The sequence below is a fragment of the Epinephelus lanceolatus genome, chromosome 7 (genome assembly GCF_041903045.1).
Source record: "Epinephelus lanceolatus isolate andai-2023 chromosome 7, ASM4190304v1, whole genome shotgun sequence".
Lineage (NCBI taxonomy): Eukaryota > Metazoa > Chordata > Actinopteri > Perciformes > Serranidae > Epinephelus > Epinephelus lanceolatus.
In genome coordinates, this window is record NC_135740.1 from 7873207 (window position 1) to 7890979 (window position 17773).

At 41.8% G+C, this 17773-nt stretch overlaps 1 protein-coding gene across 1 annotated transcript; it reads right to left on the minus strand.

Moving 5' to 3' along the window:
* Positions 1-1479: 1479 nt before the first annotated feature.
* dnd1 (DND microRNA-mediated repression inhibitor 1) lies at positions 1480-16533 on the minus strand. The gene is made up of 5 exons (XM_033632830.2): positions 16373-16533; positions 14139-14244; positions 7685-8010; positions 6594-6726; positions 1480-2295 (listed from the first exon to the last, which is right to left on the minus strand). The coding sequence occupies exons 1-5, from the start codon at positions 16391-16393 to the stop codon at positions 1718-1720; spliced, it is 1164 nt and encodes a 387-aa protein (XP_033488721.1). The 5' UTR covers positions 16394-16533; the 3' UTR covers positions 1480-1717.
* Positions 16534-17773: the final 1240 nt, after the last annotated feature.

Below are 17773 nucleotides of genomic sequence, written 5' to 3' on the forward strand. Positions count from 1 at the left end.
TTTATTTATTGGTTTGGTTTTATTTTACCTCAGAGATGCAACCTTTAAAATCCATTAATCTTCTAACCGCTTCATCCTCTTGAGGGTCGCGGGGGGGCTGGAGCCTATCCCAGCTGACATCGGGCGAGAGGCAGGGTACACCCTGGACAGATCGCCAGACTATCACAGGGCTGACACATAGAGACAGACAGCCATTCACGCTCACATTCACACCTATGGACAATTTAGAGTCACCAATTAGCCTAGTCCCCAATCTGCATGTCTTTGGACTGTGGGAGGAAGCCGGAGTGCCCGGAGAGAACCCACGCTGACATGGGGAGAACATGCAAACTCCGCACAGAAGGGCTCCCACACCCGGGATCGAACCGGGAACCCTCTTGCTGTGAGGCGACAGTGCTAACCACCACACCACCGTGCCACCCAACCTTTAAAATGTTTTTTTTTTTTTGCTTTATGTTTTGAAGTGGGTAGGTTGATGAATTAGGATGATCATGTTAGATACTGTGTCACCTCTCAGCCTCGCATCCAGTTTTTCTCAATGGCCACTCATGGTACAGCAGTGAAAAAGTCTGGCCTAAAATGCATTTTCCCCATAGACCCCAATTATAAAAGAGCAGTCTGTAAAAAAAGTTGACAGGACACCTTAAAGTGCAGACAAGATCAATGATGACTCTTTCTGTTATGATTTTTTGATCTATGGAGGGTTATCTATCACTCTGGTGTGGACATTCCCATAGTGATGTGATTGGATCCAAATCTGTGTACTTCCGTACTTCCTCAACCAACGGCTGATTAGCTTTGCCTTACACCCGCCTACACCGGAATTGCTGTTCTCCGAATTGTTGTCCGTAGTACAACAGAAAATGAAGTGTTCAGTGCATCGCATGAAGAGATTAAAATGGATATGATTTAATTTGATTCAGCTATATTGCAGAGCTGCAACATCCACAAGATTTTTGAAAAACACTTACAAACTTAAAATCGATCTCTTCCTAGGAAGTATGACTGATCTGCATGAAACTTGGTGAACCAACCGATTGCTGTGGCTCCCCCCGTGGCCGAATGTTTGGGGTTTTTTTTCTAATTTTTGGTATGACTTAAGTGATGGTAATGTATGCTGTACTCAGTGGGTATGGACTAGTATTGTTAATTCTGAGATCACGGCAGAAAAAGATATAGTGGCGCCATCTCAAATGAGATGAGGCCCCTAAATCAAGCACATTGTCACAGTGGTGAGTATGTTTAAATCCCCCTACCATTCATGCGCTTACTGCATCTTGCTTACATGTAGCATTAAATTCTAAGGACGTGCACCATTAATGCTCCAAATGGAGGCAGGATACGCGAGGCAGCCATCATGTGCACACAAACGCAAAGTTAAAAACAAGTATATCTCTGGCATAAATTGTCACTAATTATTTTTACAGGTTTTCATTCATCCATACATTTCTATTAAGTAACACCACCATCACATTTTCTTTTCAAATCTCATTTAATTAAAATGAGGAACCAATCCAACAGTAACACACACTAAAAAACATGCATAAAACAAAGCACAGAAGTTCAAACAAGACAAACAAGTCTGCTACTATAATAAAAGCATGCAAAATCACCAAAACTACATACAAGATCAAACATCTTTTTTTGGACATAACATCATTTACAAAACAAACAGTGCTGCGATGTTTGTGTACTGTTTTGCTAACTGATGAGCTTGTCAGTGGGCGAGCTGGTTATTGTACACCTTCTGCAGAATCTGCTGGGCTGCAGCTCGCTGGGCGTCATCCAGAATGTTGTTGGCACCGTTTCCCGGCAAGATCATAACCACCCCTTTGAAGGCCGAGGTTCTCCCAGGGATATGCACCTTATAGGTAAAGTAGAGGAATCCATCAGGCCCAGCATGGTAGGGCTGTAACTCATAGAGTGGCTGGCCAAAACCAGTCGCCTCGCATAGCCTACGGAGGAGCATCACAGGGGAGGATAATGAGTAGGCTGTAGATGCGAGATGCCCCTGGTGGGAAGAGGAGGAGGTTGAGGAGGTAGAATCAGGGGGCTGCTGGGGTGTAGTGGGTCCTCCCACTGCTTTGCAGAAACCCTGGGGGGCAGATGAAGGGCAGGCCTGGCGAGGAGGCGGAGCTGAGGGCTGTCGAGAGTTCAGGGTGTGTCGCGGAGGTTGCAGGGGTGTTGGCAGGGGGCTCTTCAAAGGTTTGTTTGAAGACAGTGGGTCCTCGTGGATCGGCTTCACTGTAGTCTTCCATTCGATTGAGATGTCCAATGCAAACTGCTTCCTGAATGCTGGAGGCAAAGAAAAGAGGAAGTTAAATAATGTAAGAACCTCAGCTGTTTACTACAGAAGCTGATAATGATTCATCACTTTTTATGTCAAGAATACAGAGCAATTTTCTCTCAAACCTAATAAAGTTGTTTCCTTGTTACCCAGAAATAGACAGATGATATACAGTGGGCATAAAAGTCTGAGGCCACATTTAAAATCTCTAATATTTTCACGTAAACCTGTAAATGATCAAAAAATGGTTAAAAAAAGTTATGACATGTAAAATGAAGTGGAAATATTTCAGATCCTACACAATTTTTAAGATCAGCAATCTAATTTCAGCAAATGTGTGGCACTGACCAACTCTAGACAAAAGGTCAGATTTTCATGAGCTGTATCTCCTCCATTAAAGCATGCACTCAGATGACACTCAGGTGGGTTTGATCGACTCATCTGAGGCTCATTCAAGTAACTCAACTTGCAGCCAATGTTTACCTGTGATAAATAAGGCTGAGCCTCAAGATTCCAGCAAATCCTTGCTCACTAAGTAGCATTGTGATAGTGGGGAAACATGGCAGCAGAGCTGAGTGTCAGGAGTCAGACTGTTATTCTTAACAAAGAGGGGCTTCTCAGCATCAAATCATGGCAAGACTAAAGGTTTCTAAACACTTTGCAAGAACTACTTCGCTCTTTGACAAAGGAGGTAGAGCGGGTCGTCCACGATCCCTGACTCCTCCAGTCCACATGTCGAAGTGCCACCACTGGCCACCACTAGAGGTAGGTCATTGTCTGGTTTTGCTGGTCTGGTCCGGTGTGAAAGCTTAAACCGCTGTGATTTTATGCAAACCAGCTGAACTGGAATTTATCACTGTGACATTAGTGATGTCATGAGAACCGATACTCGCGTTACCTTTCAATTCCATGATGAAAAAAACAAAACAAAACGGCAACACTCATTTTTTTCAAAAACCGGAAGAACCAATATCAGCATAAGAATCGGTGCTATGACTCTTACAGAACTGATGGGGGCAGTATACAGCATATAGCGTTACAGTCCATGCCTACATTCAAAGTGAGGGGGTGACGAGGAAGTAGAACTACACATGGCATACCTACACACGAAAGGATGGCCGAAGCAAGCGCTCCGGCCCATCTTATCGGGAAAAAAAAAGGCACCAAAAGTCATGTCTGGAAATACTTTGCATTTGAGGAAGATGACCATGGCATGGTTATTGATCCACATAAGCCATTATGCAAACGATAGTTGGACACTCATTTCTTTTAGGAAACAGTGTCATTATGTTCCACTCAGGAGCGGCTGCTGAGTCAATTGCAACATTGGTAAAATATAGTTTACCAGAAGTAATATCAAACTAGGGGTGTAAATCACCAGCTTCATCACGATATATCGATTTGTTTGGATGACGATACGATGTTTGCCGATATCACAAAGTCTGTCACGATACGATTTTGATTCAATTCAATTCAGGAGCCTGCGATCGATATGACGCGATATCATCTAACACCATCTAACACAATCATTGACATCAACTCACAAAAACAACTAGAATATGATTTGACCATTTTATTTCTGAGCTCTGTTTGTTGTTTGAGGGGAGGCGCGCTTGCCCAGAAATGGTGACACAGACGTGCTATGTGAATTTCAAAATAAAAGTGTATCTTTAAGATGATGATATGGATCGATGTTTTCATTTTGCATCGATATAATCACATCGTTAATTAATGAATCGATGTATCGATGTGGATCAATGTATCATTACACTCCTATATCAAACCAGTTTAAAAATGTTTACACTGGCCCAACCCTACTGGGCACTAGTGTATGCACGTGTGTGGATGGGATTATGTGGTATGTAGTGTTAAAACATTTTGAGTGTTCAGAAGACTAGAAATCCATTCCATTTACCATGAAGAAAATGAAGAACAGTCACCTGACTTCAAACCCATTGACATTTATGTTGGCAACTGAAGACCGAGAAAGTCCAACATTCTGTGACATCACAAGAAGCTTGATGGAACATTGTCAAATCATGCTGGGATAATTTGGGTCATCAACTTGTCGGTGCCAGCTCGAGTGTATGCTGTCATTAAAGGAAAAGACGGACAAACCAAATACTAAGATTAAGTCAACAGTCATTGACTGACACTGAGCGTAGCATTAGTTCAGGCAGGACACGATGTAAAGCTCAGCTCACATACCAGCTACCTCAACTGATCTCAAGCAGCCCAATCAACTGATGGATCAGCTGATTGATGTAAGGGAGTCAGCTGGTAGATCACATGAAATATTTAACAAAAATAAAAAGGATCTTCTCTTGATAACCAGCAGGAAATAACATTTCTTACTCATTTTTCAATATTTCTGGGTCATCCAATACAATCTTCTTTCTGCCGTCAAGTCTCAAGTTAAGTTTGATATTCAAATTCATTTGAATGCATTATGTTTGTTCTTATTTGTTTTTGATAAAGTGACAGTGCTAGTTTGCAGTACTTCAGCTTGGTTCCAGTTTCACTGCATTGTTGCCTACATGCCTGATTCTAAACTTCTGTTGTGAGTGCCTATTGAGGTTTCCCTGGCTGCAAACAACTGACCAATCAGACGTTTGAGGGCTGGACTAAAAAAGGCAGTTTGTTCTTTCTGTGCCAGAGCCATACAGATCTATTCACAAAAAAACAGTAACAAAAACTTAGAAAAATTGGAAAGTGTGGATTCGAATGGAGGAGCTGTAGTGGTTGTCACAAATTCACTTTTTGCCATATGTCTTTTATCATTGGCTGCCTCCGAAATTCCATACTGACATTTAGTATGCTATAACAGTATGTGAGATTTTTTTTAGTATGAAACCAACATTGCATAATATTTCCAGCAAAATATTATGGTATGCAAACACTGGACAATACACAGGCAATATCCCAATACAATGCAATACTGACAACAATGTTTAGCGGACACGACTGAGAAAGCATTGTAGTGTCATCTAGTAAAAAATACCTCTAGAGGTGAATGACTTTGGTCACATATCTGCTGCCTAATGTGCAATTTAGCAAACACTATATGGAGTATTGTGGTGGGGGTACCATTAAAGATGACACATCACATGATCATTGAGCTTTGTAATGGATACAACATGGTTTGGTTGTGGCTCCAGGGATGTCAGTCTATCACTTCACCACTTTGATCCAGACTGAAATATCACGCAAACTATTTGGATTGGATGCCATGAAATTTTGTGCACACATACACATTAGCTATACCTGCTAAACATCAATTTGTTAGCATGTTGATGTTAGCATTTAGCTAATTTAGGAAATTATCTGGCGATGATGCCTGTGACATTACTTTACACATCAACTTTGCCTGCGGCTCACATTTTCAAACAGCCGAAAACACATAATTCCCACTGACGTGATGATAAACAAAAAACTCCAGAGGTTCATCAAGCTTACAGATGTCAGTAGAGCTGAGGTTGGCATGAGTTACCGTTTGCGTCTCAAACCTGCAGGGAGGCTCCCAGGAGGTGGTGTGTTAATTACAAACAAGAGAACAGGTGGCAGAGGAGACACAGATGCACCACCTGTGTCCAAGACAGACACCAGTAAAAATGTAATCACTTAGACCACTAGGATTTTAATAATAACACTGTGGCAGGGTCTGTTCGTATCTTTTTAATAATGTCTTAATAATTAATAATAATGTAAAAAAAAATAAAATAGAATCCAGATAAATTAGAGCCAGACAACACTGGTGTTCAGCCTTCGGTCAGTTTGGAGCCAGTCCCACTGAGCCAGCCAACTTCCAGCTGTGATAGAGCGTGCACGATATAGGTCTTTGCAAAATATAATGTTTTCTCATAGGCTATGGTTTATGATAAAAGATTATATTTTAAGTGATCAATATGTGGCTTCAAATAGTCCTGACTGCCATTTAATGACAATTCTCCACCTCAGCCAGATTTACTCTGCTGCACCGCAGGTCATGCTGATTCAAACTTGCGCTCACAAGCTGAGACCTGACATTAGATTTGACTGTAGCCTCCGCTCACGAGATAAATGCAGAGCTTTGCGTGCATTTGTGCCAAATTTGAAGACATGTTCTCAAGGTGTTCTTGAGATATTTCCTTCACAAGAATGAGACTTACAACCTGACAAGATACTGCCTCCAGCCATGACTATCGCTGGCTCAGAGGCATAAAAATTCTGCATTATACCAAAGGCTGACAACATAAATGGGACCACAGTTCCAGCAATACACTGATCCCATGTATAAGTCTGTCTCCATCAACAGGAGCTCACCTACCTTCCACCAGCATCTTCTTTGCCATTGAAGCAGCATAGTGGGATGAGAAGGCGATTATGGCAGACACCCCCTGTATACCAGGCCCGGCCTTCAGAGACACTCTCTCCACCCCCTCTGTCAGCACTCGCAGAGCCTGGGAGAAAACATTTGTCACAGAGACAGTAATCAATATTTGTTCAAACAGCAGTAACAGTACTCTAAAATGTTTAATATTTCATTACTTCCCATAAGCTTTCGGTCCTTGTGGGTTAAATGCAACTCAACATAAGAGGTCAGTGAAGTGGTCATGGCCAGTCCAGATATGTATGAAAGCAGGACAGAGAGGGCTGAACAATGTCCATGTTTTTATACAGGAAAATGACGATAATATTAGAAGAGAGGGTGGGTGGACATAAATGGGCAAAGGACAAAGTGCTATGCACTCTGCAGTACTGGTAAAACTTATGAGAGCTGGTGTTTTTTTTGTATGCTAACAAATCAATTGCCCTTCAACTTAAAACCTGAACTCACAAAGGATTTTAATTCTAATAGCGAGTGTCTTTCAGTATGGATAGCATTCCCCCTGGGAAAACAGTCACACCTACGAGTTAGTAAAATGGCTAGCCTGGAGGTGGTGTCAGGACAGCTTTCTACAGCAATGAGGTAAGCTAACATAAGCAATAGTCCACCTGATAGCTTAAGTTTAGCCATCCTTTTATGTACCTTAGCCCTCAAAGTTGTTTGATTCCCAATAAGTAATCCAGGGGGGGACGGGGACACCATCCCCTTTGTTAGCAAAATGAGCACAATGCTTACCCCTTGCTAACCTGCTATCCCTCTCCATCAGAGACTTTTAGAAAGAGGAGATTCTTAGCTTTCTAATGATATCAGTGTTGTTTTTGTTCACCAACTATTAGCCAAAACACGTCATGTCATGTAACGACTGTCACTAGGCCTTCAAAGTTTGCAGTACAGTGGCTGCAAAGATAGACAATTTCCTGGGACGCAAGACCGCAGAAAGATGCAGAAAATATTGTGATAATTAAGTGAAATTAAATTTTAAATAAATGATTATATAAATAAATACATAATGTTTCTGTGAGCTGTTGTACCTGCAGTAGATCCTCTTGCCTGGTAGAGGCTGGCAGGTCTCCGATACAGAGGTGTCTCTTCTCTGTACTGCGGCGGACGCTGAGGCTCAAGCCTGGCTCCAGCACATGACCATGCAGCACACGGATGGCTTCGGTGGCTACAGCTGGAGAGCCGTATTTCCCATAGGCGAAGCCGCGGTTCTGGCCGCTGAAGTTCATCATGAGTCGAAACTCCCAGAGGGGCCCCACAGAGCTGAAGAGGGGGATCAACTGATCCTCGTATGTGTCCCGTGGGATCTGGCTGATGAAGACTTCACAGCGGGCCCCTGGGGTGGGCCCGTCCCACACTGACAGCAGAATGGAGAGGAGATGGGAGATGATGATGCTGCCTGATTATTTGCTGTATTTATCACTTCACCTCGGGTCAAATGAAAAATCTACCAATTCACAATTACTTGCTACTCTGTCTGCTAAGATCTCCATTAAAACTGGGACAGGCAGAAATCTGCAAAGGCAAAAAATCCCCTTCAGAAATTGAAAGTATATCCTCCTACTGCAGATCTCAGCTCCCTGTCCTACGCCCCTCCCAATGGATGACCATGGGCATATATGTATGTGCTTCATATAGTAACCAAGTGTTTTATTTATTTCACTCTAAGTTGCACACGGCTCATTTGCTGAGTCCCTCCATTTCCTGCTCTCTCTCTCTCTCTCTCTCTCTCTCTGTGTGTGTGTTTATCAGATCACAAGTGCACAAGTGAGACAATAACTAGCTAGCCAGTCACTCTGCGGTCCCTCCGCCTTGCCTCCTGCATACTACTTCATCAGGGAAAAGCAAGCAGCAGTTTGGGAGATGGAGCTTCAGACAGCCACCGTAGCAGCTTACAGGCTGGTGGTCAGCGGCTTTGTCTTGGGTTGCTTTGCAATGTTGACAGTGATGGAATAGCATCTTTCTCTGCAGGACTGCATTGAATCAGGCTTTCACTGAAGGGATGTGCACGCACATCGGCATTTGTGGATGAGCCAAAAGGAATGCCCTTTCTCTCTGAAATGAACTGTGATTGCCCAAAGTCTCCTGTCACAGGCTAGATTTTCCAAAGCCTGAAAAACAACACCAGGAGGAGGTGCAGGAGTTTTGTTTTCTTTCAGATTACTTGAGTGACAATATGCTCAAAGTCTGTTATGGGAGTTTTGCCCACTGATGTGAAAAAAAAGCTGCCAACCCCAACTTTAAAGAATAAGGCTTGAGCTGTCTGGTCTTTTTATTCTCGTCAACAATCCCCTGAAGAGACAAAAAACAATTAACCAATCTTACTAACAAGTACAGTCTGTGCAACCACAGCCTGGTATAGCTCAGCCTACATGCCTCAGCCTTCCAGTAGTAAAAATAATGTGTTTGATTAAGCTGCTTTGGCCCAATTCTCATTAAACTCCTGATTTTAAATTTATGATGAAATAATGAAAACACCCGTATCAAGTTTTTATCAGAGCATCAGAACATTGTTTCTGATCATCCCTGAATATAAATCATTGTTGCATTTTATGATGAAATGTTCTTCATCAGACAGCAACCAATTCAATCCAAGTATGCAGTGATAATTTCCTCAAGATCACATAAATATTATTGAGTAAAAGATTTGAAATTATGGGGTAAAAAACCTTCCATTTTATATTTTCAATATGCTTTAAATAAGTCTAGAGTCTGAGTTCATAGTAAATCTGTGACTTTGCTCCGTCAGTTCACCGTTTCAACTAGTTTGTTTTTCTCAAGACATGAAACCTTACGTTAACGTGTTAAAATGAGACGCTTTTATTCTGATGACAGCACTTTGTCATATAAGATAAGAATTTAGTGAGTCCATTTGCTGTGTTTACAAACACAGCCAGTGTAATTTAATTTAAAACAACTCCAGCATTTTTAGAGATTTGCAGATTTTGCTGTTCACACAGCTGCAGTCAATTAGATAAATCACTTAATTAGCTACAGATAATTCAACTGAGTAATCAGTGACGTATCACAGTAAGAGAAGCACAGGCGTAAATAATGGCAAGGAATGATGGCTGAATTCCATTTAGCCGCTTCAGTTTCAGGATGCTGGTATTTTTCATGCTGGCTCAGTGTCACACTGTGGTGGCTTACTGGGATACTTGAATGGAAGAGATTCAGTGATAATGTCATTAGTAACACCTGTGCGTTTCCTACCATGACAAGTCTGCGTGTCTGCTGAGAAAAAGGCCTCGCTACCTGCCACACCTTAATCAGAGCTCCTCATCAGTGCTGTTGGAGGCAGCTGGGTTTGTCCTGCTGGGACACTGTGAGAAGTGTAGGGAAAGGCCAAAATGTGCCCTGTCAAGTGTTTGATCTCTGGCAGGGTCCTCTGTAGAGCAGTTGTTTTTTTTAGGAGTGGATCCCTGTTTTGTTTGTCTCATGCTCAGGCTCGAGGACACACAATGTATATGCACACAGGTGACATGATACACATTCCTGCCAATGCTTTTGCATTATTTTACTGATCTACAGGACGAGTTGAGTATCATTTGGGTTTTTTTCTGACACTGATGCTAAAATTCTCAACTCAAATTTATTTATAAAGATGATTTGAAAAAAACTCACACTGACCAAAGGGCTGTACAAAAGGAAGTCACTAAAAACACATACACGAGAGGCAACATAACTGTCAGGTACACAACTCAAACATTCAGAGACATAACGTGTACAGGCACATGTCAGGAAAAGACTCAAACGCTGATAAATAAAAGCAGGTTTTGAGCCTGGACTTAAACGAGGGGTGGGGGCGGAGCTGATTGGGAGGGGGATGCTGTTCTACAGTTTGGGGGCAGACATAGCAAATGGCACGATCACCCCTGAGCTTGAATCCCTTGAACCCCTGAGCCAGGAGCCCCTGGTCAGCTGACCTGATGGACCTGGGAGTAGAACAAGGGGTTAGGAGGTCTGTGATGTAGGATGGGGCCAGACCATTAAGGGCTTTGTAAACAACCAGGAGAAGAGGATACTTAACAAAAAAAAAAAAAAAAAAAAAACACACAAATTTGCGTTCTGTGAAGGTAGGTAAGTATACTTAAATATATAAATATGAAATACAAAACAGTATTAAGAAATTCACATCATAATAAATCCTAACCCAACTACAATAAATTTTAACACTCAATAAGAGTGTCAGTCAGTCATATCTCCATTATCTGTTTATGAGTGGCTGAGATTGTCACCACAATGAGAATAGCTTGTCCGCCTTAACAGTCCACCTTAAGACAATGCCTTGATAACATTTAAATTGGTGAGTTAACTATAGAGACCAAAACCGTTTATTTTTTTCCCTTTTGGACCAGGCTGTAAACATGTTCATTTCTGTTGTAAAGTGAGACATTTTAACATGGGGGTCTATGGGGGCAACCCCCAGTGATGACGAGTGAAGCCAATGCCGAAGTGCCAAAAACTGCAGTTGGTTGAATGGCCACTTGAGGCAGACTCCAGAAGCGAGTCAATCCCCATAGACCCACATGTTAAAATGTTCAACTTTACAGCAGAAATACACATTTACAGCCTGTCATGACAACTGTACGGGGGTGAATTTTTTTTTATAACACATCCATTTAAATTTTATTAAGGCTTAAAGTTATGCTTAATTAAGGGCGTGGTCACTTTGAATAACAGGTCGCGCCATTATGGGTGGCTAACTAGCTGCTGGCTGTCATCTCAGCTAATTCGCAAGTCATTGAACCTGACCTCTCAGCCGTGTTTGTGCCTTTTGGATATTTTGTTTCGTGAGGGAGCTGGCACCAAGCGGGAGCATGAGCGGGAGCAGCCAACACCACAGGGCTAGCCAAAGTAGCTTAGCTTGTAGGGGTGCAACAATACACGTATTCGTATTGAACCGTTCGATACAATGGTCTCGGTTCGGTAGGCACTATGAAACGAACAATACGCAATTTTATTTATTTATTTTATCAACTTCTGACGATGCGCTCTATGCTGAAAGCTCAGTGCAGCTTAGTGGATCTGCGCTCGACTATGCAGCCTAAGGCGGCATAGTCGAGCGCAGATCCACTAAGCTGCGCCTCCCACATTCATTCAGACCAAAACAAGCTGCTGAGACAGAAGCTACATGCGAAGCTAGCTCATTGCAACATGGCTAATGCCTCAAATATACCTGAAATCGAAGATCCTCCACCATCCTTCAGATCTGGCGTGTGGAACTACTTTGGTTTTCGTGTTAAGTATGACCCTGATGGCAAGCGTGTCGTGGACAAAAATACAACGGTATGTCGCAAGTGTCACACAACGATAAACTACAACAGTGGAAATACAACAAACATGACAACACATTTACGCCGACATCACCCCGATGCGAAAATAGGTGGAACCAAACAAAAACAAGGAGCGACAACAACACACAGGCTACAAACTTTACCCGGGGCATTTAGAGAGCCATTAGCACATGATTCAAAGAGGGCAAAAGAAATCGACCGGGCGATTGCTACTTTTATTGCTGTCGACATGCGACCCTTTTCTGTTGTGGAAAACGCTGGGTTTCAGGACATGCTGTGGACACTTGAGCCCCGTTACAAGATTCCTTCACGAACCTATTTCACCGATACCGTAGTTCCTGCTTTGTACAACAAGACAAAAGCCCGATTTGATATCTCCATCAGATACATTTATTTTATTATTATTATTATTATTATTATTATTTTTACAAGGTGCTGTTTTTGTTTTATATGGTGCTGAGTATGCACAGCAGAAAATGTGTCAGGTATAGCTGAACCAGATACATTTAATTTTTCATTTGATGTTTTTTTATATTCTTATAGAATTGTACACCATACTGTTGGTTGATACTGTGTTGTTACAATGTTTCAAATGTTTCAAAATATTAATCATTATGTTTCAAAATATATTTATAGGGAGCTATTTCTTTGTAATATATACTCTGCTGCTAAGAATGCACCACAGAAGATGGGTGATTTATCAGATGCATTTATTTTATGATTATTATTTTTTACAAGGTGCTCTTTTTGTTTTATATGGTGCTAAGTATGCACAGCAGAAAATGTGTCAGGTATAGCTGCACCAGATACATTTAATTTAATTTAAAAACTGTACTTTTGAGTTGAAACAAAAATGTTGATAATTTTAATAAACTACAAGTAAAAAAAGGCATGGAAATTTCTCTTTTTTTGTATCGAAAAAATATCGAACCGTGACACTAAAATATTGAACCGAACCGAACCGTGAATTTTGTGTATCGTTGCACCCCTATTAGCTTGTTAGCCTAGCTTGTTAGCCTTAGCAAACTTAGCAGCTTCGAGCGAGGTGGGCGTGTTTAAGCAACCAGGCTTCATTTGGCCCGCCTCTTTGCCCATTTTTGATTGGCCGGGAGTTGGGCGGAGTCAGGCACTGCCAAGATGGCGACGGCCAGAGCCGCCTACTTTGAGCTTCAAACCCGCTCCTCAGAAACCAATGGGTGACGTCACGGTGAATACGTCCATATTGTTATACAGTCTATGATGGGGACTTACTCGCTTTTGGAGCCAGCATCAAGTGGCCGTTAGAGGAACTGCAGCCTTGGGCACTTTGTGTTGGCCTTACTTTTCAGCCCTGGATGTTGCTGCTTGCTTAAAACCAGTATAGCTATGCTAAAGTACAATTGCCAGGTTGAGGTGAGGTTTCTTCTGATATGAGTTTTTATTAGGATCTCTTTTAACCCAACTGGGCTTAAACGAGCTGCCAAACTGACGATTTTCTGTCGATCACAAGACTGGCTTTCCCAAGTCGGGATTCCAACCAGCAATCCTGCGGTTTCCAACTTTTCTCACTATGGCCATGTGCCATATTCAACCTGCAGACAGGAAGTAGACGGACTGAACTAGTGCACAGAACCAGGCAGAATTTCAGAATTTTAGGGGGAGAAGGCAACAAGTGAATGCAACAGCCCCCAATCATGGAGACGTAAGCATTTCTGACAATACATTTTAACTGCAGCAACTATAAGTAGGATTATTTTAGGTAATGCAGGCTACTTAGCTTAAACACAAGCAATGTGGTAACACAATTGTACATCACTTCAAATGACTCACTGCACAGTGTCCTATCAACTGGGTTTGTGCATCCTTTTTTTTTTTGCCTTATTGTCATCATAACACAAGATTTTCACTTGAATACCCACTGCAGCACCAACATGTGTACAGGTTATATATAAACTGTGATACATAGTATTAAAAAAAAGGAAAAACATATGGATTCTCTATAGCTGTGACCACATAAGTTTACACACACATTCATGTGTTAATGCACGGTGTGTCTGGACTGTTGCTTGAACAAAATAAGTAATCCTAGATAGAAAATAACACGACTGACTTAGTTCCACATGTATGTATCTTTGAGTTTCTCCGAGGAGCTAGTTTTATTGTAGTCTTGTATAAGTGCTGTGTGTTTGAGCTGAGCAGCCTTTCTCACCCTCAGGTGGTCCTCCATACTTCCTCTGGCCGTTGACTTGTGTCAGCTTTATATTTGTCGCTTTCAGCCAGGCTTCCAGAGCCTTCACCCGCTCAATGTTCAGCACCTAAGGGGGAAAACAAAGTATACCAATCAACCAATCAAGTATACTTCAGGTATAGCTAACAGTCTGCTCATATATAATATCAGTACAGGAATATATATATAGAACTAGACATCACACTGGTTTTGGTCATTATATTGTAATAGATCTTAAATGTGGCCTTTTCGAGGTCTTCAGGGCAGCAAAGTAATTTCATTTTCCACATTCATTACACTGTTCTCATTGAGTGAACTGAGCAATTGATGCCATTAAAAATCTGGTGACCACAAAGAAACCCCTTTATATTGTGCAGATTATTGCTTTGCATCATTTTCAGGGGAACATTAGGCGACTACAGCAGGCAGACATCACTACAAATGATACGGACAAGACCCAACTGTTGCTGTTCATTGTCTGAACTGTAACAGTGTTGATAACATCAATCACAGACCTCCACAGTGAAACTAAGGTCTGTCAAAATACCTGAATATTTAAGGAGCACTCTTGTAAAAGTCTACCTCAGAAAAGTGTCTTTTACTCCGGCTAAGTGTATTTTTTGACCGAGGTCCAACTCGGGCCAGCCACAGACTGATGGCAGCATTAAATTAGGGCACGATAGTTTCTGCTGTGACAGAAAAGTAGGTGCAGGAATCTTGTCTAACCTTTTTCCACTGACCCCTCCGAAGCAAAAGAGTGCAGGTACTAGACTGACCTGCCGGCAGTCCAGACCTGACTCCCACTGAAAATGTGTGGTACATTATGAGTAAGTATACTGCAAAAAACAAAGCAACAAAGGATTTGCAAATCATTGCATTCTGCTATTCTTTAAGTTTTACACAACGTCTCGTTTTTTTTTTTGTTTTGTTTTTTTAAATTGGTGCTGTATATTAGCTTTTACATGATCAAAGGTTCTCACATTCAATTTTGTCAAAATCACTCTAGAACTGATCCTTTTTCCAAAGCAGGACAGGCCTGTGGTGTTCAAGTTTGTGAATGGTATTTCCAGTGGCGTCTATTTATTTATTTATTAATTTCTCAGAACAAAAAAATCTCCTCAATTGACTTCAATGTTCTCCAGCAATTGAGCACATATAAAATCATTTTGCTGTGAGACCAAGAAAAAAGAAGTTTTAACAAATAGCCACACAGCACCAGAATGGATGGAAAACATAGCTACTTCGTAGTTAGAAAATATTATAAATTTCTAAGACACTATGATTTACTTTGAAAATTGTCAGGAGTAACATCCAAACATATCCTTTGTGTTTCTAAAAACACTGGACAAACATCAACAATCCCAAACAAACATGCAGCCTAATGAGCGGCAGGTGGGGCTCAACCAAGAGGCAGGACAGCACCAAAAAAGAAAGGAGAATAAAACAACAGGAAATCATTCTTTAAAGGAGCTATATGTAAGAAATCTAAAGCAAATAGTCATAAAATCCTCCTAATATGTCACAGAGACTAAGGAATAATGTTCATATAACATACTGATCTCACCGACAACAATAGTACAGCCAGAATATTCACATTTAAAAAAAGATTTTACAGTCTGCAAATCATGTTTATGTTTTGAATTTGTGTTTTGACCTGTTGCGCCACCCACCGCCGTCTACCAGTCACGCAGTCAGTAGAGTCTCAGCATCAGTTACAGTTACGACTGAGCTACAGCAGCACAGCAAGCAGCATTAGCAGTGTCCCGGTACATAGCATTAACAGCCGGCTCCTCCTCAGCTGTATCTCGGCAGCAGCGTTAGCAGCAGAGAAGCCGGACTTGCTCGAACGGGCCGCTGGAAAACCGAAGATCAAGGACGCGGCGACGCGGCCCTGCCACGGCAGCCGCCCGTGGGCAAACAAATCAGTGTCCAGCATGGCCACATTCTTACATACAGCGCCTTTAAAACAAGTAAACATGACAAACAAAGTAACCTTGTGCAGACCGGCCCGCGCAAGCACTTTGAACAATGTAGCCAACACCCATTAGCCTAAGTCTTACATAACCAACTGATCAGATCAAAGCTGCCTCGCGCTGTCACTGCAGCTGCCGTTTAAATTGCCTGTCCTGTTTTAATTTTTTTTTCAATGGTTGATGTCCGTTTACCTCATAAACAACCACATTCTTAAAACAAACAAAGTAAAGTGAGGAACTTACCTGGCTCTGCTTGTCTTCCATCGTCTCCTCCGTTGCTGTGTTCGCGCGGGCAGTGTCGCCTCTCTGTCGCCCGTGGCCGCACCTGGAGGCCGCTATTGGCCAGTAAATTAGAGCCGACGCCACGCTGGCGCTGCCTTCACTGTCACAGCACTCCGTGCGCTTGTTAAGACGGAGCGCCGGAACTTGGGGGATTATGGTTTGTAGCGAATGCAGGTCAAATTCGAGGAAAGATAAACTCACAAGGAATGAGTCTGTAATGAAGCAGCCTTATGGGGACCCATTAGTGGGCCTTGGAGAATGTGTGGAGGGTTAGTTAAAAATCAGTACAGTGTGTTCCATGTAGGCTTCAGTGCTAGAAAAGTTACTTTTGAAATGTAATAGGTTACAAATTTCTAAAATGTAACGTGTATCCTAATGTAACTGTTTCATTGTCTTAATCACAGTGATGTTAGATGTGATTACTTTTCTAACAAATGTTTTAAAATGGGCAATAAAGCTGAAAGGTTCTGAAAACCTAACTCCAATGGTTTTGCTGACCTGTGTTGCCAGATATATGCCACAAGAAGGCATTCTTGCACTTTAAACATGAATTTACAATTGTTTAAACATTGAAACAGATCAGAAAAGTATAGTGTTGATTAATGAGAGTTTTGTTAAACTTTTTACAACCATCAGAACTGAATGTTGTTTCAATGTTGTTTTAATGCTGAAACAACAACTGACATAATTTCAACCACATTTCAACACTGAAGGTCAGTCATGTGCCAGCTGGGTAGCTGTGTTCCATTTTGAGCCCAGTCTCACTCTGATCCAGCACTTGGGCAGTGACTTGCAGCATCATGAACCAACGAAAAAAAGTGTCCTTTAATGTTGGCATCATACATGGCCGGTTGCCATTATAGTTTAATGGCGCCTGGCAGCGTCAGGGGGAAACGTGGCAGGACAAGGACAAAAGTTAAGGCAGCAAAATCCAACTGGGGTTGGTGGGAGGGGTGGTGGATGGGTCCAACAAACACCAATGTTCACCCAAGTGAGCAGTATTCATGTCCCGTGAGATTCTAAAGCTAAACCCTGTTCTTTTTTCCTATACCCAACCATGTGTTGTTGTTGTTTAAGGAAAAAAAACATCAATTTGCAGTGTTGTACTGACAATGTGTTTATTTTGAAAGAGACTGTATGTAAATGTTACATTTCCTGTGAAAACAGAAGTGTATTTTGAAAGAAGACGATGCATGTAACAGGTTGACCTTGACATGGTGTCCCAGAACGTCAACAATCAACACACCCAGGGTGCCTTGCACTTCGTGGACATGGAAAGTCCATGACCAAACATCAGTATGTGATGAGGTCTGAGAGAGAATATGTTGGCATATTAAACTGTGCCTACTTTAACGTGTAGAA